The sequence below is a fragment of the Podarcis gaigeae genome (genome assembly GCF_964106915.1).
Source record: "Podarcis gaigeae genome assembly, chromosome: 8".
Lineage (NCBI taxonomy): Eukaryota > Metazoa > Chordata > Lepidosauria > Squamata > Lacertidae > Podarcis > Podarcis gaigeae.
The window spans coordinates 57,863,409-57,884,291 of NC_139684.1; the positions used below are offsets into that span (position 1 = coordinate 57,863,409).

A 20,883-nucleotide genomic window follows, 5' to 3' on the forward strand; every position below is an offset into this window, starting at 1 on the left:
CAGTATGAATAGAAGGGTTGGGAGGATGTCTAAAGCAAGGAGGCATTGGCAAGTGGCGGTGATTGAAGTGAGCAGTAGCATAGCCGTGTGTGTGTGTGTACGTGTACACACACTCATAAAGTATGAAGCATTAACAAATTAATAATCTGTAATATTAAAAATGTGACTTAAAATCAGTTAATAAAAAATAACTATCAGTTGTATTCTACTAACTTGTATGCAGAGTACACCTATTGAAACTAGTGGGCCTAAGTTAGTCAACGCCATTAATTTCAATGGGGTCTAGTTTGAGTAAAAGTTAGTTGACTACAACCCCAGGCTTGCTACAGTGGTACCTCGGGTTAAGTACTTAATTCATTCCGGAGGTCCGTTCTTAACCTGAATCTGTTCTTAACCTGAAGTACCACTTTAGCTAATGGGGCCTCCTGCTGCCGCCGTGCCGCCGAAGCACGATTTCTGTTCTCTTCCTGAAGCAAAGTTCTTAATCCGAGGTACTAGTTCTGGGTTAGCGGAGTCTGTAACCTGAAGCGTATGTAACCCGAGGTACCACTGTAGTTCCCTAAAACAAGTAATGGGGCTTGTGAGATGGGTCAGATTATTCATTTGTTGCAGGTAGGGAACTGGAGGCTGTGTGTGTATGTGGCTCACTCATGGCTATCCAGTCAATCTGTGGCCATGGCAGGCCCCAGCCTAGTCTTGGGACTCCCTTGGGACTCCCTTGCCAGCCGTAGTGACTACAGTTAAGCTTTGTGCCATCTCACCTTGGAACAAAACCTCCATCCCAAATGGCCTTCTCTGTATTATGTGGTGCCTAAGAGACCCAGGAGAGCAGCCTTCATTTTTCCCTTGTCAGGTGTTTGCCAATGAAGTGAACGCCCACCGGGATCAGATAATTGGCCTAGACCAAAGTGGAAACCAGCTGAAGTTTCTCAGCCAGAAGCAGGATGTGGTCTTGATCAAGAACCTCCTGGTCAGTGTCCAGTCACGCTGGGAGAAGGTCGTCCAGCGGTCAGTGGAAAGAGGGCGGGCTCTGGACGATGCCAGGAAGCGGGCAAAGCAGGTGAGGAACAATCCTTTGTAGGCTAGAAGCCAGGGAGGCACAAAGGGCATCAGCTCAGAGCTACAAAATATTTCTGTTCCTCTTGGGCTCATTGAGGGCCAGTGGCGTATTAGGCACTGTTTGCAAAAATATGAAATGTGGGTCAGGTGTTAGGGGGTGGGGGGGTAGGTGAAAATTGGCAGTGAGTAGTGGAGCTCGAGAGGCATGTGAATTCTAATAATAAATTAAATGGAAAAAAATTAATCTTCATAGTTCCATGAAGCTTGGAAGAAGCTGGTTGACTGGTTAGAAGATGCAGAAAATCTCCTGGATTCTGAGCTTGAAATTTCAAATGATCCCGACAAGATCAAACTGCAGCTCTCTAAGCACAAGGTTAGAATTGCATGTGAAACAGTTCCTTTGCTTCTTGTGAAATTATCTGTAGTCACTGGCCTCATTCTTAACCTATGTTTTGGGTGGGTTTACTTGGGAAAATCAGGAGTTCCAAAAAACCCTGGGTGGCAAGCAGCCTGTTTATGACACCACGATCCGGACAGGAAGGGCCCTGAAAGAAAAAGCTCAGTTCCCAGATGACAACCAGAGCCTGGACCATCTCCTTGGGGAAGTCCGTGACAAGTGGGACACTGTCTGTGGCAAATCGGTGGAAAGGTGAGTGCCTGAAAGGACTTCCTAACAGGTAACATCCTGTAGTAAGTTGAGGTGCCTGCAGGTCCTACAAGGGGGTGTTAGAAGCCAGCTTTAAGTCACCTATTTGGATAGGGTGTGAGGGGCATTTATCAGCATCAAGACCTATATTTGACCAGTTTGTATACTGACTGCACATCCAATCAGAGCAGTGCAGGGGCCTTAGCTAGGTTCCTGCTGGATTTGCTCTGGATGCATCTGGATTCTCCCAGGCCCTTGCTGGTAATCCACACTAGTCTGTTCTTAATCTGTTTGCTTTGGATTTTTTCCCTCTTTATAATTATCATTGTGTAGTTCTTGGTTTTATTGTAATTTTTACATTGTGCTGTACACTGCTTTATGATTTTTAAATGCAACGCCATGTAATTTGTTTTAATAAATAAAACACCTTAACACACCAATTTTTTAAAGGTGTGCCTAAGGCTCTGATTACGCCACATTTATTATGGTGCCCAAGGAGGTGGCCAATTGAGGGGAAACTGCAACACCCACTTACCCCTGCATTTTTTATTTTTACAGGCAGCACAAACTGGAAGAGGCCCTTCTGTTCTCTGGCCAGTTCATGGATGCATTGCAAGCCCTGGTTGACTGGCTGTACAAGGTGGAGCCCCAGCTGGCCGAAGACCTGCCTGTCCATGGGGACCTGGACCTGGTCATGAACTTAATGGATGCTCACAAGGTAACAGCTGCTGGGGGACAGAGCCATCCATTTGGAAGCCACTTCACGCTGTGTAAGCCTCAATGTGTTAGGGACTAAGGCAGTGGACTGGAGTCCCTGTGAAAATGTACTTGAGTTTCTAAGTTTTACATCTCACCCTTCTTCCCAAAGAATACAAATATAATACAATAACACATGAAAATGTTTAAAACATCATTCGGAACGTAATTAAAAAATGGGATGGGGTGGAGAGCTAGGAGAAAGAGAGTGCAACTATGCTCTGTTCCCCTTGATAGGTCTTCCAGAAGGAGCTTGGCAAGCGAACAGGCACTGTCACGGTTCTCAAGCGCTCAGGCCGGGAACTTATTGAAAACAGCCGTGATGACACAACGTGGGTGAAAGTGCAGCTGCAAGAGCTAAGCAACCGCTGGGACACCGTCTGCAAGATGTCTGTCCTGAAGCAAACTCGGTTGGAGGAAGCCCTGAAGCAGGTAAGAGACGGGAGCAGGGTGGCATCATCTGCAACTTTCACATCTCTTTGGTCCATACCAGCCCTGTGACTCTGTTGTATCTATTGCTCCACCCCTTTTGCCTCTGGCCCCGCCCACCACTGGTGTGTGTCCCCCTACCCCAGAAAGTTCCCTGTGAAGGAAAGTGGCCCTTAGGCTGAGAAGAGTTTCCCATCCCTGCTGTATGGCAACTCAAAAGGCCTTTGTTCCACGGGGAAGGGTTCACTGGTGCTGTTTCTCCTTTCTAGGCAGAAGAGTTTCGGACTGCTGTCCATCTTCTGCTGGAGTGGCTCTCTGAAGCTGAGCAGACCCTCCGCTTCCGGGGAGCTTTGCCCGACGACGCAGAAGCGCTGCAGTCACTCATCGATGTCCACAAGGTGGGTAGCTGTTCAGAAGAGGGAAAGGCGGGAGCCTGAGGGGATTGCCAGGCAGCCAGGCTGAGCTGTTGTACCTTTAACCTTTGCTGCAGGAGTTTATGAAGAAAGTCGAAGAGAAAAGGCTGGATGTGAACTCCGCTGTGGGGATGGGGGAGGTCATCTTGGCCGTTTGCCACCCAGACTGCATCACCACCATCAAGCACTGGATCACCATCATCCGAGCTCGGTTTGAAGAAGTGAGTCACAGAGGCCTTTGCTCTGCTTCTCAGCAGCTGCAGCCAGCAGGAATGGAGCTGAGAGACTTAATAATTCTATGACTGTATAAGAATAATAATGCATTTTGAATGCCCTTCCCACCTTGCTTCAGCTGCTGTGACATCATAGAAGGTTCATGACAGTGCTGGCTACTGAGATGAGAGGAGCCAGCTGCAGAATGTAGAAATTTACTGCAGTTCCTAAAATGCTTAGGTAGAGGTGCTTTTGTTTTGATTTTATTTTTGGAACAAGCAAGAGCTTTTTATTTATTTAAATGGAAAAAAATTACTCCACTTTTTGAATGAACCTTTTTGGAGTAGCTTGTGAATAAACATAATATAATCATGTAAGAACACACAGCATACCCTTAATATTTTTTCTGTATACTCCCTCCATCTTCAGCTTAAAACATTTTAAGTCTTCTCCCTTAATCTACATTCTAGCCTATTTTATCATTGGCACCATTAGTACTAGTTTGCTTTTGGTGCCCTAAGTTTGTAGTGTTAGTAGGTTGTAGAGCTTGCAGGGTAAAACACAAGATCCAGGTGAGCTAGAGGAGGGGAATGCAAAAGTGAAGAAGATGCTTAGGCAAGGGAAGGGGCATGTGAGTAACCCGGAAAGACATACCACTCCACTCCGCTGCCTTCTCTCCCTGCAGAGATACCTCTCATTTGCTGCCAACTACCCTTTCTGCTTTTCTCCTCTGCCAGGTTCTCACATGGGCAAAGCAACACCAGCAGCGGCTTGAAGCAGCCCTCTCGGAGCTGGTGGCCAATGCAGAGCTGCTGGAGGAGCTCCTGGCATGGATTCAGTGGGCTGAGACAACGCTGATTCAGAGGGACCAAGAGCCAATGCCGCAGAACATTGACCAGGTCAAAGCCCTCATTGCAGAGCACCAGGTAACCCTGCCACCTTCCAGAAAAGAGCATGCTGTGTGTTTGAGAAAGTTGTTCATGGTGGCTTTAAAGTGAAACAAAGCGCCTGACTTCATTCTTCCTAGCTGTGTGTGAGCTTGCACTGCTTTGGTTTTGCAATGGAGTAGGACTCCATGTGCCTGTAAGCTTAGATCAGAATGGAGGGTCATTGTCATCCCCTTCAGCTCCTACTGCTTAGAGGCACTCTGGCTGGTGCCCCCACCCCCAATTCTGGCTCACCCTCTTTTCTTTTGACACCTAGTGGGCTATATATATATGTAGCACATGCTTTCTGAACCTGATACCCAGCCCTTCAGACTACAGCTCCCATCAGCCCCAGCCTTGGCGCAGAGGAGCTTTCCCTAACCTGCTGCTGCAGATGTTTTGGACTCCCAGCAGCTGTGCTGGTTGAGGCTGATGAAAGTTGTAGTTCAAAACGGCCACGTTAGCTGGGGTTGATGGGAGTTGCAGTCCAAAACAGCTGAAGGGAAGACTGATTTAGCAGTGCCATGCAAGAAAAAACAATGTGGCACTCATTAGATGCAAGATTTGGGTTCCTGAGAATTTGGTGCTTAATTTTGAGAGTGAGGTACTAAGTTCCTAACCCCTATGGTGGCAAAGATATGCTTGAAGGTACATGGGCAACGGCTGGTGAAATGTTACTATCCAAAGAGGAGACTGAATAAGAAAAAGAGCCAATCTGCTGTAGTGGTTAGAGTGTTTGGGCTAGGGCCTGAGAGACGATGGTTCAAATCCCCACTCGGGTAGCCTAACCTACCTCACAGGGTTGTTGTAGGGTTAAACAGGAAAGAATATAAATGTGATAAATATTTATGTATCATGAACTTGTGTATGGCCTTTCATCTGTAAATCTCAGGGCAATTCACAACATAAAGATACAATAAAATAGAAAATACAATATAAAAAACATAAGCTGCATAACAAAAATAAGAGCAAAAACAAACCAATAACCCCCCCCCTCCCACAACACATTTAAAAGGGTATCAGATGTTAATCAGTCAAAGGTGCTTTGAGTTGTTTGGGGATAGGACTGCTTACATTAGCAAAAGGACAACATTTAGTTGCATAGTAACAAAATGCTGCACTCTTCTTCTATCTCTAATCATCCTTCCTACTGCTTTTTCCAGTCCTTTATGGAAGTAATGACCCGAAAGCAGCCAGATGTGGATCGCGTCACAAAAACATACAAGAGGAAAGCCACGGAGCCGGCTCATGGACCTTTCATTGAGAAATCCCGAAGCAATAGTATGTTGGCAACCCTTTGGGCAAATTTTAAATATTTGGGGCCTAATTCATTTAGGGCTTTAAACACTAATAAAAAGCATCTTGAACTAGGCTTTGATCAAGAAATAAGTACTGTATATATGCTCAGGAACACTCCCATCATCATCGGCATTATGATTATTACTTTTATTATGATAATTACTGATGCTACTACTACATATTCCATGGCTGAGACCGGTCTTTAAAACAAAAGTCTGGGCTGTAGCTCTGATGTGCCTTGGCTAAGATGCAAGCTTGGGGTGATTTTACTTTCTGCACCTTCTTGGACCAGGAGGGGCAGCCTTTGGCCTAGTTTCATAAGTCCTTGGCAAGCAATCATTTCAGGCCTCAGGAGTCCGTCCCAGCAGCCTGCTGGGCAGGGTAGGAAGAGAGGGGAAGAGGCGTGAGAGAGCAGCTGGGGGGGGGGTAGAGAGAAAGAGAGGTGGCTCTGCCTACTGCTGGCTTTAGCCCTGCCCACAGTCAGCATGTGGCCCTAAGGAAACACAGCCCTTGTCAGGAAACCTGCTACCTGTCCCTGTCTTCAATGCCCCATGCAGACTGCAGGGTTCCTGTGAGTTGATATGATCTTAGTGAAGTTTCCAGTTTCATCTGCAAAAGGAAAGCTCAGCATTTAGCTCCTGCCTTTCTTCCTGTGCCCCTTCCCCATAATTTTTTCATTACGCCCCTTCGCTTTGCTCAATTTCTGCTATGTTTCCTCCCTGTCCCTGTCTTTTTTTCCTCTCAGGAAAATCCCTGAACCAGACAGCCCCACCCCCAATGCCAATTCTCTCCCAGTCGGAAGCAAAGAACCCGCGCATCAACCAGCTTTCGGCCCGCTGGCAGCAGGTGTGGTTGCTGGCACTTGAGCGGCAACGCAAGCTCAACGATGCCCTGGATCGGCTGGAAGAGGTAACCACTTTCCCTTTTTCATGTGCACAGGGAACCCCTTCCCAGCACAGAAAGCAAAGCCCCAGCTGAGAGAAGCTGGGTCATGATGGTGTAGCAGTTCTCCCCAAGGCCCGGCTTCCAGGGGTTCTGTACAGAGCTCTCTTCCTGTTGGGAGCAAAACGAAGGTGCTCCTACCAGTTTCCAGCTACAGGAACTGTAGCTTCCTGGTTTTCTTGATGGTGCACCTCACTCTTCCTTCAAAGGAAAGTTGGTGGGTGGAAGCTTGTATATAGCCTTTCCATCTCCCTTTGGGGAAAGGAGGTGAGTGCAGTGAGGCTGGAGCAGGAGAAGGCAAACTGCTTTCTCATTTCCTTTCCCAAACTGGCCCTGCTTTAAGGCTGCTTTTCAGGGTCTGCAAGTCTTCACCACATTTCCTGTTTCCCTCTTGGTGCTGTGGGGTGTGCTTGTTGGGGTAAGCAAGCCTAGGCAGGGGCCTCACCTATCCCTGCCCCCTAAAAAGGAGAGCAATATCTTGGTAGTCTAGCAGCTAAACCACTTCATGATTGTTTTGCCTTGTGTAAGCTAGAAAAATAACTGTTTTTTAATTTATTCTATGCCACTATAATAATAATTACGATTTCTGTGCCTCTCTATTCATATATGAGTTCACGGTCATTTACAATTTGACAATACCAGCTAGATAATTAGCGAAGGTAATACCACTGAGGCAAAACAGGTAATGCAAAGAAGTCTGTACAACAGCAGCAGTGCTCAAAATGGAGAGCAGGGCAAAGGGGCAAGTGTGGAATTTGTATCTTGACTGCTTTCCTCCCAACCACGCTGCTTTTGGGGAACCAGGTCCAACTTTTCCAGTCCTCCATAGCCGTTTAGGCATTACTCACTAAAAGATGAAGAAGAAAAAACACAGATGGATGGGAACTGGCAGGACATACTTTTAGCCCACCCCAAATCCATGCAATTGCTCTTGGTCCCTTGCCCTTGGTGCACAATTAAGAGCCCTGGTAAAACAGGATTCTCAGTTGCACAGGAAGCCATTAGATGGCTTCTCCCACTAGACATTCACCCCAAAGACGTGAGGTGCCAGGGCTAAATGCACAGCCCTCCTGTACCCCTTACTTATTTTGGTGAGTTTAGTGTCAAACCAGGCAAATCCTACACTTTGAGAGAAGAGAGAGCTGTGCTGTTGCCTCCCGCATCTTAGGAGATGTAAATATTTGTGGATCCTCTTTCCAAGTGAGATGTGAAACAGCCTTTCCTCTTCCCTTCTCCAGTTGAAAGAGTTTGCAAACTTTGACTTTGATGTATGGCGGAAGAAGTACATGCGCTGGATGAACCACAAGAAGTCACGTGTGATGGACTTCTTCCGGCGGATTGACAAAGACCAAGATGGGAAAATCACCCGGCAGGAGTTCATTGATGGCATCCTGGCATCCAGTAAGCCCCTACCTCTTTTAATGCTTAAAACACTTTCAGCTGCCTTTACCTGCAGACTTAGTTTTTTTCCCAGATTGAGAAGCAGGAAGCAATTCCTTCTTACTGTCAAGCAAACAACCCTGCCTGCAAGAAGAGCCATTGTGGTGCAGTATAGTGTAAAAACTGTAATAAAAGTAATAGTGGTTAGAATGTCGGACTAGGAACTGGGAGACCAGGGTTCAAATCCCCACTCAGCCGTAAAGCTCACTAGGTGACCTTAGGCCAGTCACTGCCTATCAAAGATGTCTGACAAATCTTGCATTTGGGATCGGTAATGGTGTTTCCATCTGTTCTCTCCCATTCAGAATTCCCCACTACTAAGTTGGAGATGACTGCGGTAGCTGACATCTTTGACCGTGATGGGGATGGTTACATTGACTATTATGAGTTTGTAGCTGCTCTGCACCCTAACAAAGATGCTTATCGGCCAACAACAGATGCAGACAAAATTGAGGATGAGGTAAGACATTTTGATAAGGCAGCAGGGATCCAGGAGCTATGGAGATAGTTAAGCTGTTTCAATCTCACACTGCTCTGCAAGCACCTAGGATGCAGTTGGTGCTGTAAGTTGTGGAAGGATGCCTGCTTAATCTTCTTGCCCTCCCCCTTTAAAACCCACCTCTTCCAGAAAGCCTTTGGCAAAACAACTACCTGGTCTCCATGCCCTAATTCAATAGCCCCACATTTTTCTCCTGCTATCCTCCCTTGTTACTTATTTTCTAGCTTGTAGGCACCTTGAGAAAGGGACCTGTTTTCTCATACTTTGCAAAGCACCACATGCATGGATAGTGCCATAAGAATAATCATAATAGTCACAAGTGCCAGCCTTCATTTGCTCAGGGCTGTCACATCTCTTTTGCATGTAAAAAGTCAAGGAATCAACATTCATGAGAGTGAGAATTTGAGTCAAGAAGTGAGAGACTTTGCCAATGCAGTAACATCCAGGTGTGGAACCCCCTCTACTCTAAAGTTCAGCTGGTGCCAACCTTTGTTAAATTCCTAGGCCAGCTGGAGACCTTCCTCCTCCTTCTCCAGGCCTTCTACATTTTACATATGTAGCTGCAGAGTTCCAGAGAGTTGCTATAAAAAACAGTGGGAGTTGTTTTCATGGTGATAATTGTATTTTATTGCTTTGTTGTATTTTAGCTTCTTGCAACCCACCCTAAGATCATTTGTGATGACAGGAGGGATATAAATCTTTAAAATATATAGTAGAACGGGATTTTGAATCTTATCTGGGGAAGGTAGTGTGGTGCAATAAGTAGACCCTCAGACTTGTTCCACTGGGGTCTTGAGTTAAAATCCCTCCTATTCAACCATGAAGCTCACCAAAACAGCCATAGTCCAGTCACCACTAATCTTCCTATCCTCACAGGGTTGTGATGAAGATAAATTGGGACAGTACTGCCCATCTTTTGCCCTTTGTGGTTTTTCAGTAGGGACTGTCTTAAAGTAAAAACAAAAACCTCTCAAACCAGTTGGAGAGCTTTCCTGTAGTTTAGCCTAATGGAATCTCTTCTTTTCTTTTTACCCAACAGGTGACCAGGCAGGTGGCTCAGTGTAAATGCGCAAAGAGATTCCAAGTGGAGCAGATTGGAGAGAACAAATACCGGGTAAGCTGAAGGGGGCTTTGCTTGCATTGACAGTTTGGGGGGGGGGGAGTTCTTCTGGCAGCCTGATGGTTTCATTGTAAAGGGTTAAAAAAAAAGTTCTCTAATTTCATTGTGGACCCCCATTTCATTTTGTGGCAGGGAACTCCATGATTGACGGGGGGGGGGGCAGGAAGTGTTTCCTTTTGCCTGTTTTACTTTCCAACCCTGTGTGTTCCTCTGAGATTTAAACATAGTCCTTCTGAAAATGCTCATGGGCAACTTCTGTGCTGCTTCTGTTTTTGTCTCAAGTTCTCAGAGTCTTCCACTGGCAATAGAGCCATCTAGCTTAGCTTCCCCACGTGCCTGAACTGCGTGCAATTCTAGCTGAGGTGCAAACAATCTGAGCAGCCACTTCTTGGTGGCTGCATTTTTAAGGAACAAAGTGGGGGTTATAATTATCACTTGGGTTGGCAAAATGTCTTGAGCTTGCCCTGAATTTAGCACAAGAGCAGAGTGTGTAAAATAACCAGCACTGGCCCTTGTCACATTTTTAAAGTGTACAAGATCTTTGGCTTGCTTCGTTAAAAAAAAAATGTATAAAAGGGAAGTACCAAAATGTGACATTTAGCATGCTGAGTAATGTTGAGTATACACATCAGTGGTACTTGTGGTTAACAAGACATTTTTCATAGTGATGCTCTGTTAATGCTGCTCAATGTTTTTTGTTCCCTCTCTCTCTCTCCCTCCCTCCCTCTTCTCTCTCTTTCATTTGTACTTTCTTCTCCTTTGTAGTTCTTCCTCGGCAACCAGGTACAGTGTGCCTTGCAATGCTGTCTCTACATCCTTTTATAGATTGTTTCCCTTAAAAGAATCGCATGTGTTGTCCCTTTACAAACTGATATTTTCATTGCTATGGGTGGTTGTGCTGTGGTGTGGATGCTGTGGTAAGAGCTTGTCTCTATTAACAGCCAAGATTCTGGTATACAGTGACATAATGATCAAGGAATGGAATGGAAGCAACACTACAAATGTGCAAATGCACCCATAGTGACAGACACACACATGGGCACTCACAGAGGAACTTTCATGTGTTTTGTGTGCCAGACACTTTTTTAGAAAATTGAAACTCTTGGTAGTGAAGCAGCCTTCGCCAACTTTGTGCCCTCCTGATGGTTTGGACTGTGACTCCAATCAACCCCGATTGTGCTAGTTGGGACTGATGAGAGTTTCAGACCAAACCATCTGAAGAGCACCATATTGGCAAAGTCTGCTTTAAAATAACTCATATTTGACTTCTTGTGCAACTAAGCTGGAAAACTGTGCAGGCAGGACTGAATGCCTCAAAACTGGCTAAGTCAAATTGGCTTAACTTGAACCAGGCTGTAGCCCTTGAACCAGTCTCTGAAGCCCATTGTTCAGCCATAAGATGTATTAGAGCACAATCACAGTTTGATTCTGTAAGCTCAGCCATAGTCCCACATATCTGAGAGATGTAGAGAAAGGATTCCCATTGGAGCTGAGCACTACATAATCCTATGATTTCAGAACCTGCCACATGACTTTGCTGGTGGGGGATTGATGGATATTTTCAATCACTAGCAACTGCGGCTATGCTGTTAACCACCAAAATAAAATATCCAGAACTGACCAAGGGCACATAGAGCAGAACATACTGTGCATGCAAATCCATACCCCTGAGGCATGTGAATAGCAAGCTCATTGAGCTAATTATCATTTCCATTGTGTACCTTCAGATTTCTAATATACTTGAGGCAAGAAGACACATTTTTCTTGCAGCTCCTCACAAGTTTGGTCCTTCCACTGTAACATCAGAACAAGATACCAGCAGGATACCTAGTTCTCTTGGTTCTTCCAGGAGGTGTAACTTCTGTGCCTCTTTCACAGAGTTGAAATTCTTGCAATGTATTCTGTATACCAGTATCTGGATGCCTTCCAATTAATTTTCCACCGCTTTTGGAATGCAAGCGCTGAATCCATTTGGATAATTTCCTTCCATAATTAGCACTAAAGCTTCAAGCCATCTGCATGGATCGTGTCAAATAACTCGAGGCTTCAAGAAGATAAAATGAAAATTGCTTCTCATTTCCTCCTGCATAATTTTTAGCCAAATCATAACTCCAGAGGGAGTTTCAGCAATGCAGAGAAGAAATACATTTTAAACTTGTTTTGTGAGATACTTTCTGCCCCTCTGTTGATAATATGGTAGGAAACTAATGTCTTCAGTGCCTTAATTTTGCTGGACAGGGTGGACTGTTTTTACTTCAAATGAGCCCTCAAAGCCTAACGTTATAAAAAGGACTTGAATTTCCTTGAACTGGTAAGAAAGAGCACAGTTAAAGTCTTGCTTGTTCAGAAAATCAGATGGTGAGCCAAAAACAGAGAGAAGGTCCATGCAGCTGATTGTAGTTACCTTCCCTCACTTTGTAATGTAGAAATGAGAAATTCCTCACCTGTGAAACATGACCTACTTTACCATGAGGGTGATGACAATTAAGGGCAGTGAAAAAGATTCATATAGCACTTGGCATTTCCAAAATGCATTATGGATGCTGATCTTTGCAGAGCAGATTTCTAGTGAGGCAAGACATACTGTTTGGTCCATTGGTCAAGGCTTCAAATTGTGGAGATGTCATACTGCTAGTGGTCATTTCAGTAAATGTATTTCTGATCCTTAAGGCTACCACTTTGCAGGTTTGCACATCTCTGGCTGCTGCAATTAACTCTTCTGCGTGGTGGTGGGGATGTCATGTACCATGAATTTTATGGGTCTTCAGATCTGGTGAAGGGCTTCTCTCCTTTTTGATGAGAGTGATTGGTGGGATTCCGTTACTGAATTTCATGTGAATTCCAGTTGTCCTCTCTCCAGAAATGAACTGTATCAAGACTGGCATGTGGCTGAATTCGAACCATGCTCCAAACAACACCCACCCCCCAAGTCCTTTGTTGGGAATTTGCTCAAAAGTTTGAAGTTCTGACTTTATTTCATCTTCCGCATAACACAATGGTTACAGTTGGCCCAGAGACAAATGGGCAAGCCTTTAAGGGAGCACAATAGATGTGCAAACACTGCAGAGGAGTTATTTCTGGGCACTACCTCACCCTGAGTCCTCTTTGGTCCGCCTGGTCCATAGCATAGCCTGGTCCATAGCAACTGTCTAGCCGATGATCTCCAGGGCAGTCTCTGGCAGGAAGATAGAAAAGGCCTTTCCCATCACCTACTACTTGGCTGATTCATTTTAACCTGAAATGCTTCCAGGAATGAGCTATGGGATCTTTTGAGCACAGAACAGGTGCCCTGCCACTGAGCTGAGGTAGCTCCAGCAAACAAGGGTGCACCTCCTTCATTTTCATTTAGTTATAATTAGCAGTGCATTAAAATGGATCCACTCTGGTTTTATTAACATCATCATCATCACCATTATTTATTCATATACCGCTTATAGACTTCTAAGTGGTTTACAAAGCATGAAAACCAGTTATACAAACATTTAAAATATAAACATCCATAATAAACCCATTTAGACATTTAAAAAATTATATTTCTTAAAAGCAGCTAGTAGGTTCAGGAGAGAGGCCCCAGTGTCAAAGCCCATCCTGCTGCAGCCCCTCTCCTGAAGCGGCCCTGTGCTGCCACCTTTCTTTTTTAATTGCAAGGTGTCTTTTGGGCTATTTTGTGGGTGCTCATCTAAACCATTTCCCCCTCTGCTGCTCCCTCCACAGTTTGGCGATTCGCAGCAACTGCGGCTGGTCCGTATCCTGCGTAGCACAGTCATGGTTCGCGTTGGTGGAGGATGGATGGCCCTGGATGAGTTTTTAGTGAAGAACGATCCTTGCAGAGGTAAGAAATGGAGAGTGATTCTTAACAAACATGGGGCTCTTAACCTCCCCCAGTGTAAGGCTGTGAGGTGTCTGCCATTAAAAGTGAGTGGGCCAGGACCACCCATGGAGCACAGCCCAGCCCAGCAGGAAGTCTTCTTGAGGTCAGTCAAAAGATCAGCCTAGCCAAGGACTTCTTGAGGAGGGTGACCTGTGTTGATGAGTGGGAGAGAAGTGCCAGTGAGGTTCTCTGTTGCAAACACCATGATATCTTGGGCAGACCCTAGTCCATCCTGAATGTCAGCATGAGTACCAATAAGTACTTGACTAGGACTTCCTGTGTAACACTCACATGTTGGGGGGGGGAGAAGTAGAATCCATCAGAGCCCCCACCCTCCCACCCACCTCTTCACATCTGTGGGCTGAGCTCTCTTCTCGTACCCTTTCCATTTTTCCTCTAAAATGGCTGCCCTGCATGCCAGCCAGCGTGTAAGGGACTTCTCCTTGCCTTTTTCCTCCTCCTCCTCCTCTTTGACCCCCACTGCTGTTTGTTTTTCCTGCTCTATCTTTTCTTTGTATATATGTATTTTCTTTATTCTAGTTCACCACCCGGGAAGTAAAATAAAACGCTCTGATTCCAGCTCTTCGATTGCCAGTCAGTCTCCGATAGGTTGGCGGTTTTTCTTGGCTTCCTCGCACTACTACTCCTCCACTTGTTGAGAATGGCTTTGCTTCTCTAACCTGCCTTGATCTTCCCCATCATCCCCTCTGGCCCAGAATAGTACTTTGCTGTAGTGAAGGGCATTGGGTGGGGGCAGAGAGACCCACAAAGACCCCCCTTTTTTCTGGTTTGGGCTGAAAGCTGCAAGTTGAGTAGGCTTCACAGCCCCTGCCTCATCTTGTTCCTGTCTGTCACATTGGCCCTGAAATCACCATTCACTTTTTCCCAAGGGTTGCAACATGTATCCTCTGCACCAGCTTATGCTCGCAGCAGCCTTGATGGGTTCAGCTGAGCAAGAGCAGCTTGCCCCGAGTGAGGAGCAGGGATTTGGGCCCTGGTTCAACACCAGACTAGCTTCCTTTCTTGCCCTGTCTGCATCTCCCTCAATCCCAAAAAAAATCCCTCCCCTTTTCTATTATATCATTTACCTTTTCTCCTGGAAATTGCCTGTAAGTAAATATGGTGTTCTGGAAGACAAAAGGCTGATGTTAGAGGCTTGTGAGGGAATGGCTACCCACTCAACCCTCCAGCCTGCAGTCTGGGCCCCCTTCCTTTGAAGACAGATTATTCCTTTTGGCCTGTGGCTGTTGGGTGGCCATTTTCCCCTTCCCTCCTATGATAGTTTGTCTGAATGTGGCTGCATGCTGCCATGTTGTAAAACATCTGGGATAGTCTTCGTCAGTCAGTGCTTTCCAGATGTTTTGGACTATAACACTCATCATTCCCAGCTAGCATGCACTATGAAAGATGGGGCTGATGGGAGTTGTAGTTCAAAGCATCTGAGGGCCTATGGTTCAAGAAAGCTTCTCTAGGATTTGTTCTTGATTGCCTCTTGGTACTGCTGATTCTTCCGTTCCTGGTGCTGCTCTTGAGCACTCCTGCTAGGCGTCCGCAGATTGTTCTGGCGCAATCCTAGGGGTGCTTCCAGATGGGGGTTTATCATGGAATCAGCGCTCCTGATGCATGCAAGTGTTTTACAGAGTCCACACAACGTTGTTGGCATCAAAAAGCCAGCTTGTACCAACTCTGAATTTGATCTTACTGGGGGAAATCTGATAAATATATATATAAACCCAGTTACCAACAACCCACTTGCGGTATCTCAATAGCTCGTTTGCAAGCTAAGCCCCTCTCTGGAAGTCCCCTTGGCAGCTGCAATTGCTTGTCTTGGGGTAGTTAATGTGTGGAATCTCCAGCTGCCCCTTTTTCTGCCTGGCAAGGCTTTATGCATGGTGTCTTGCTCAATTAACAAAACTGCTCCTTGCTGTGTGTATCTGTTTGTTAGGTTTGTTGCTGTTTTTCCTGTAAAACTGAAGAATATGCCCGCTGTTTTGCTATGAAGCAGGTGGTTATAATTGCAGAGGAAGGAAACTGAAAATTGGGGAAGGGGTGTAACTCAGTGGGAGAGCAACTGCTCTGCCTGCAGGTGGTCCCAGGTTAAGTTCCTGATGGCATCTCCAGGTAGGGCTGGAAGAGACTCCTGCCAGAAATTCTGGAGAGCCACTGCCGGTCAGTGTACGCAATGCTAAGCTATGGGGATCAATGATCTGACACAGTATACAGCAGCTTCCTATGTTCCTGTATCCTGGTTGCAAATTTTAAGTCAGGTTTATTTCCTTCCATTTCTTGAGAATCAGGTGAAAATGAATTGAGAGCACTTTGGACGACACTTTGTTTCCCAGACCTCTTGCCTCATACACTTAGCTAAGTGTGCTGTGCCAGCAGCTGAGAAAGCTCTGCTTTGGGTCAGCAAGCTTCCCACAGCTGGGGGGGTCATAGAATTGTAGTTGGGAAGGAACCCAAGGGTCATCTATTCACCCCCGCAATGCAGGAATCTTTTGCTCAGTCTGGGGCTTGAAGCCACGACCTTGAGATTAAGAGTCTCATGTTCTGCTGACTGAGCTATTCCAGAATTCTTTGGTGCTGAACTGAGACTGGGTAAAGGAGACTCCCCCCACGCCAGAGGATCCTTCACTAGCCTGTAAAGCAGATTGTACAGAAGGACGTGAGTAATAGATGGCATTGGTGGTATAGACGAGACGGGCGCTGTCTATACGTGCTTAGAGGTTGCATATCTGAGTCTTTTCAAAAGTGTGTGGACTTGCCCTGGTGCAGGCTGAAACACCACTGCTCTGAATGATGTTTGTGGTGGGGGGCTTCTATATGAGCTACAGAATGCTCCTAGATCTTTCCCCTCCTAGGAAGACTTTTCCTCTCTATCTTGAGACTTTTAAGGTGCTGCTGGTGTGGCAAAGTGAGAAGAGCAAGGGGTCTGTCTCACAGAAAATTAACTGAAAGGAGGAGGAAAGAATCCAAAGCACACCCCAGCAAGCCTGCACCAGGGAGTCAGAAGCATCTGGCTTTGCCTGGCTTTGCCATCTGTTTATATTTCAGACTCTGGTTTCTTTGGCTTGTTTTTCTTCATGTTTTATGGTGGTTCCTTTCCTACAGCTCGAGGAAGAACTAACCTTGAACTTCGAGAGAAATTCATTCTCCCAGAGGGAGCTTCTCAGGGAATGGCGCCATTCCGGTCCAGGGGGCGCAGGTCAAAGCCCTCTTCTCGGGCAGCCTCCCCAACGCGGTCCAGCTCGAGCGCCAGCCAGAGCAACCACAGCTGCACTTCGATGCCCTCCTCCCCAGCCACACCTGCAAGCGGGACAAAGGTGAGAGGGCTTCTTTAACCATTAAAAATGGCTTCTGTCACTCAGTTGCTCCAGGTCAGGTACAGGCCTCTGAGTGTCCAGTGGGGCCTGTCCACAGAGGACAGAACTTTCAGGGTCACTCAAACATTTATTTCTGCCCACGATGAAAATGAAATGTTGTCACATCCAGGTGGGTAGAGTGAAATGGCGGAGTTCCTCTTCCCCTCCCCTCCCCTCCCCCAAATTACACTTGTCTGTTTGTGTCTCATTTTAATTTTGGGGCCATCCCTGGTTTGTTTTCCTGGTTTCTGTGATCCTGAGACTTTTTCTCCCCGACGCTTGGCCTGGGTGAGATGGCCATGTTGGCAGTGGGCACAGAGCACAACCCCTACTTATGTAACTCTCATCTCGTCGCCCATTTTGTATGTTTCCTTTCATTACCTGTTGGGTTTGTTTTTTTATTTTATTTTAGGGTTTATTTACTTTTCTGTTTTTATTTTCCTTCCATTCTGTACACCTCCCTCCCCGCCCCATCCCTCCTTTCCTTTCACTCCCTTTCCCCTTCCCTCCCTCTCCCTCAATTTCTCTTTGGATTTTCCATTTCACAGACTCCGCATCACTTCACTCGCAGTTATGACAAACCCTGGTTGGTAAACAGCAAGGCAGGTACCCCTTTGAGGGGCTACGATAATGCTGACCTCCACCTGTCTGCTTCTGAGGTAGAGTATGGCTTACATGGGCCAGTCCCTGTTGCAAAAAGAGGAGCCCCCTTGGCTTCCTTTTCCCCTCTCTTAATGCTTTCCTTGTTATAACAGCGCTTGATAACACCTCTTTCCATGCTAGGGCTGCTGCTGTGTTGCTCATGGGGCTTCTAACTCTGGTTTCTTAAAGACAAAAAGATTTGTTCTTCAAAATACTCTTTCAAAACCAACAGAACGTTAACACACAGTTTGCAACCAGTTTGTGTTGAAAGAACAAACATTTTCCCAGGAGTTCAAAGTGAGAAAATCTTTCAAGTTTTGGGCTGTTTTAGAACATTAAATGAAAGAGATATGATAGAGGAGGATACCACTTAAAAGTCAGGACTCATGAATAAAACAGCCGAGTTAACACTTTGAAAATCAGTGCCTGTGCCTGTACAGAAACCCCTCAATTTGTCATCCCACATACGACGCAGGTGAGAATGTTGGAAGGGAAAAGCTTCTTAGAAACATCTGCCTGGCTGCTTTTGGAGGTAGGAGGCTGGGTTAGATGGACATCCTTTTCCCTCCCTCCCTCCCACCAGGGCAGTTCTTACAGTCATGGGAATGTAAGTCCCAGCCAAACAGGAGGAATGGGGATGGTATTAATGATGGGCTGCCGGCTTGGTGTCCATATAAGTTGCTCAGACCTGAAATGATTGTTGCTTCAGTTTGCTTTTCTCCAACTGGGTGCCCTCCAGATGTCTTAGATGACACACTGTGCTGGTGATCAGAGTCATACTCCAAAATGTTTGGAAGGCAACAAGTTGGTGAAGCTGTTTTCGGAACATAGGGTGCTGCCTGAGTCCATCTAGCCCAGTGTTGTCAACACAGGCTGGCAGCAGCTCTCCAGAGTCTCTGGCAGGAGTCTTTCCCAGGCCTACCTGGAGCTGCTGTTGGGGACTGGGCCCGGGACCTTCTGCATGTGCAAAGCATGTGCTTTAGATTAAGCATTTCCCTGCTTTGCTCCACTAGAAAGGCAAAGACAGTTGGTGCACTAGCAATGGACTCCCTTCACATCTAGTGCTTGGAAACTGGAGTGAGTTGGGAGGATGCTTTTTCCTCCAGTTTTTCCTCCCACTGAAATAGTAGCTGGCATCCTGCTCTGCACCTGCTTTAAAGAGGCTGATGGGAGCTGCAGCTGTGGTGTCCAAAATGAGCAGGATCCCGCCCACTCCAGTTCCGAGCTGCTCTCTGTCCTGCTTCTTCCATGGGGCACAAGTAGAACTGTTCAGGGCCAAGTGGATCCGCTGCTCTTTCTAGACAGGGGTGTGATGACTTGGACTAAACCTCACCAAAGGTGCCTTCTTGCTGCTCATGCTCAAGTGCTCAGGAGCTTCTTTTCTGCCCTTTCTAGAGACGGCAAGGACAGGGGTCCAATTAATGAGCCTGCCATCCAGCGCTGGGTGGTAAAGAGGACTAATAGCAGAGAATGGCCTTCTTGGTGTGTCTTGTCTGTCAGCTTCTCTTTTTGGCCCGCAGCACCTTAAAGGTCATGAGGAACATGGGGTGGGTGGGCAGGCAGCCCTGTAAATGTGTTCATGTCCATTAGCAGAAAGCAAAATGGGCAGGTGAAGAGCTGGATGTCCACAGAAGTTCCCATGTGGGACTTCTTGGCTACAGCAGCCACAATTCAGTCTTTCTGGGTTCTTGTTTAACAACTGTTGAGCCCCTCTGTGATTCATGGGGAGGGGACAGCAGGGCTTGATGCTCCTTCATTCCTTGTTGACCTTTAAGATGCAGTGGGGGCTGCAGTCTGGCTGCTGGAGTGCAGGGATCTTCTCAACCATCACCTGTTTAGGAAGCAAATGATTACTGTTGAGATAAACGTCTCTTTCTCCCAAGGTCGTTCCCTCTTCAAGCAGCAAGCTGAAGCGACCCACTTTCCACTCCAGCCGGACTTCTCTCGCTGGCGACACCAGTAACAGCTCCTCACCAGTGTCTTCAGGTGCCAAAACTAGTCGGGCTGGTAAGTGCCTTTCTGGAAGTGACACAGTCCCTGCTTGTATGCTGCATGTATTGCCTTTTCATTCTTTGTTTTGTAAATCACTTCGGGGCTTCCTTTGGTTGTGGGAAACAATGAACAAAATCAGGTGAACACAGGAGTGTGACTTGGGTCAAGGTGCTCTGAGTTTCAGCCTCTACTTCTGTTAGGTGGGGTGAGTAATTCCAGCCTCCCTGATGAGGCTTACTTCCAGTGGGGACAGGCTGGGGGCTCCTGCTGCTAACAGTCTTCACTCTGCCCTTGTAAGCCTCAAGTGTACTTGCAGCTGGTTTTCTTTTTATTATTATTAATATTTTATTAAATTTTTTCAGAAGAAAAATAAAAGATTACAATAGAACAATAGACATCAAAACCCCAACAGACACCAACATTCAAACAACAACAACAAAAATCAAAACTCCGCCAAAAAGCAGGAAAAAAGAATATTACAAACCTAAAAAATTTAACATAAAAAGAGAAAAAGAACTCTTTTCAAATTCATTTCCATCATAACCTTATTTTCTTGACTCCCACCCGCCCTCCTTTCTTGTATTCCACTTTAAAATTAATTTAGCAAGTTCATTCATATTTAATTTTATCCTTTAAAAATTCCTTCACATATTATATTATTCAAATTTTCATCCAATATCTATACCTTCTTTCATACTCTTATTTATCTTATTCACTAGAACCCCTTCGTTTCATTTCAATGTCCTCAACATTCGTAAATTGCAGCTGGTTTTCTGTGCTCTTGGGAGCATGGCCATTTCTCTGTGTGCACCAGTCACCGGGTCAGAGCTATTGCAGGTGGCGCCAACTGAACATTAAGCACACTTTCACTATAGCCAATTCCATTTATGCAAAGTTTTATTATTTTAGCCCACAACCCTGCCCCCACATAGCTGTGCATAAGCCCTATTGCACTCGGTGGGACTTCTGAGTAGAAATATATATGGGATACGCAGGAGCTTATTGTTGAGAAATTAATAGCAAGTGAAACCCCCATGCTTCAGTGATTTCTTCAAGAAGCCCACACATGACCCCGCCTGGCCACAAAGTGGAATGAAGCACCGATGATGATACAGCAACATCAGCCAGTTTGACTGTCACCCCCACTGGCTGCGAGGCAGTTCCAGAGCAAGGGGTATCTCTATAGAGAGTAGTACACTGAAATAGGTTCAGCTATGTTGTGGGGAGGGCCTGACTGCTCAGGCATCAACTGCTTGTGGTAGCTGTGAGAGCCA

General features: G+C 46.0%; 1 protein-coding gene and 1 long non-coding RNA gene across 21 annotated transcripts in view; one reads left to right on the forward strand and one right to left on the reverse strand.

Moving 5' to 3' along the window:
• Nucleotides 1-20,883, forward strand: part of MACF1 (microtubule actin crosslinking factor 1) — a 292,549-nt gene that overhangs the window by 269,739 nt on the left and 1,927 nt on the right. For 11 of the 20 annotated variants that reach the window (XM_083751563.1, XM_083751565.1, XM_083751571.1 and 8 more), the window contains 19 exons: nt 854-1,060; nt 1,313-1,432; nt 1,539-1,708; nt 2,264-2,423; nt 2,699-2,893; nt 3,160-3,288; nt 3,381-3,524; nt 4,254-4,442; nt 5,606-5,723; nt 6,487-6,650; nt 7,922-8,084; nt 8,429-8,583; nt 9,662-9,736; nt 10,508-10,525; nt 13,457-13,574; nt 14,154-14,222; nt 16,725-16,936; nt 17,524-17,634; nt 19,501-19,624. In XM_083751563.1, coding sequence (XP_083607689.1) covers nt 854-1,060; nt 1,313-1,432; nt 1,539-1,708; nt 2,264-2,423; nt 2,699-2,893; nt 3,160-3,288; nt 3,381-3,524; nt 4,254-4,442; nt 5,606-5,723; nt 6,487-6,650; nt 7,922-8,084; nt 8,429-8,583; nt 9,662-9,736; nt 10,508-10,525; nt 13,457-13,574; nt 14,154-14,222; nt 16,725-16,936; nt 17,524-17,634; nt 19,501-19,624 — 2,641 coding nt within the window. The remainder of the gene's footprint in view (nt 1-853; nt 1,061-1,312; nt 1,433-1,538; nt 1,709-2,263; nt 2,424-2,698; nt 2,894-3,159; nt 3,289-3,380; nt 3,525-4,253; nt 4,443-5,605; nt 5,724-6,486; nt 6,651-7,921; nt 8,085-8,428; nt 8,584-9,661; nt 9,737-10,507; nt 10,526-13,456; nt 13,575-14,153; nt 14,223-16,724; nt 16,937-17,523; nt 17,635-19,500; nt 19,625-20,883) is intronic. The other 9 variants (XM_083751572.1, XM_083751568.1, XM_083751576.1 and 6 more) reach the window with 6 other exon arrangements.
• On the reverse strand, nt 14,212-16,878 carry LOC310850441. The gene is made up of 3 exons (XR_014567315.1): nt 16,742-16,878; nt 14,702-14,740; nt 14,212-14,341 (listed from the first exon to the last, which is right to left on the reverse strand). It is a non-coding gene; the product is annotated as an uncharacterized lncRNA (long non-coding RNA).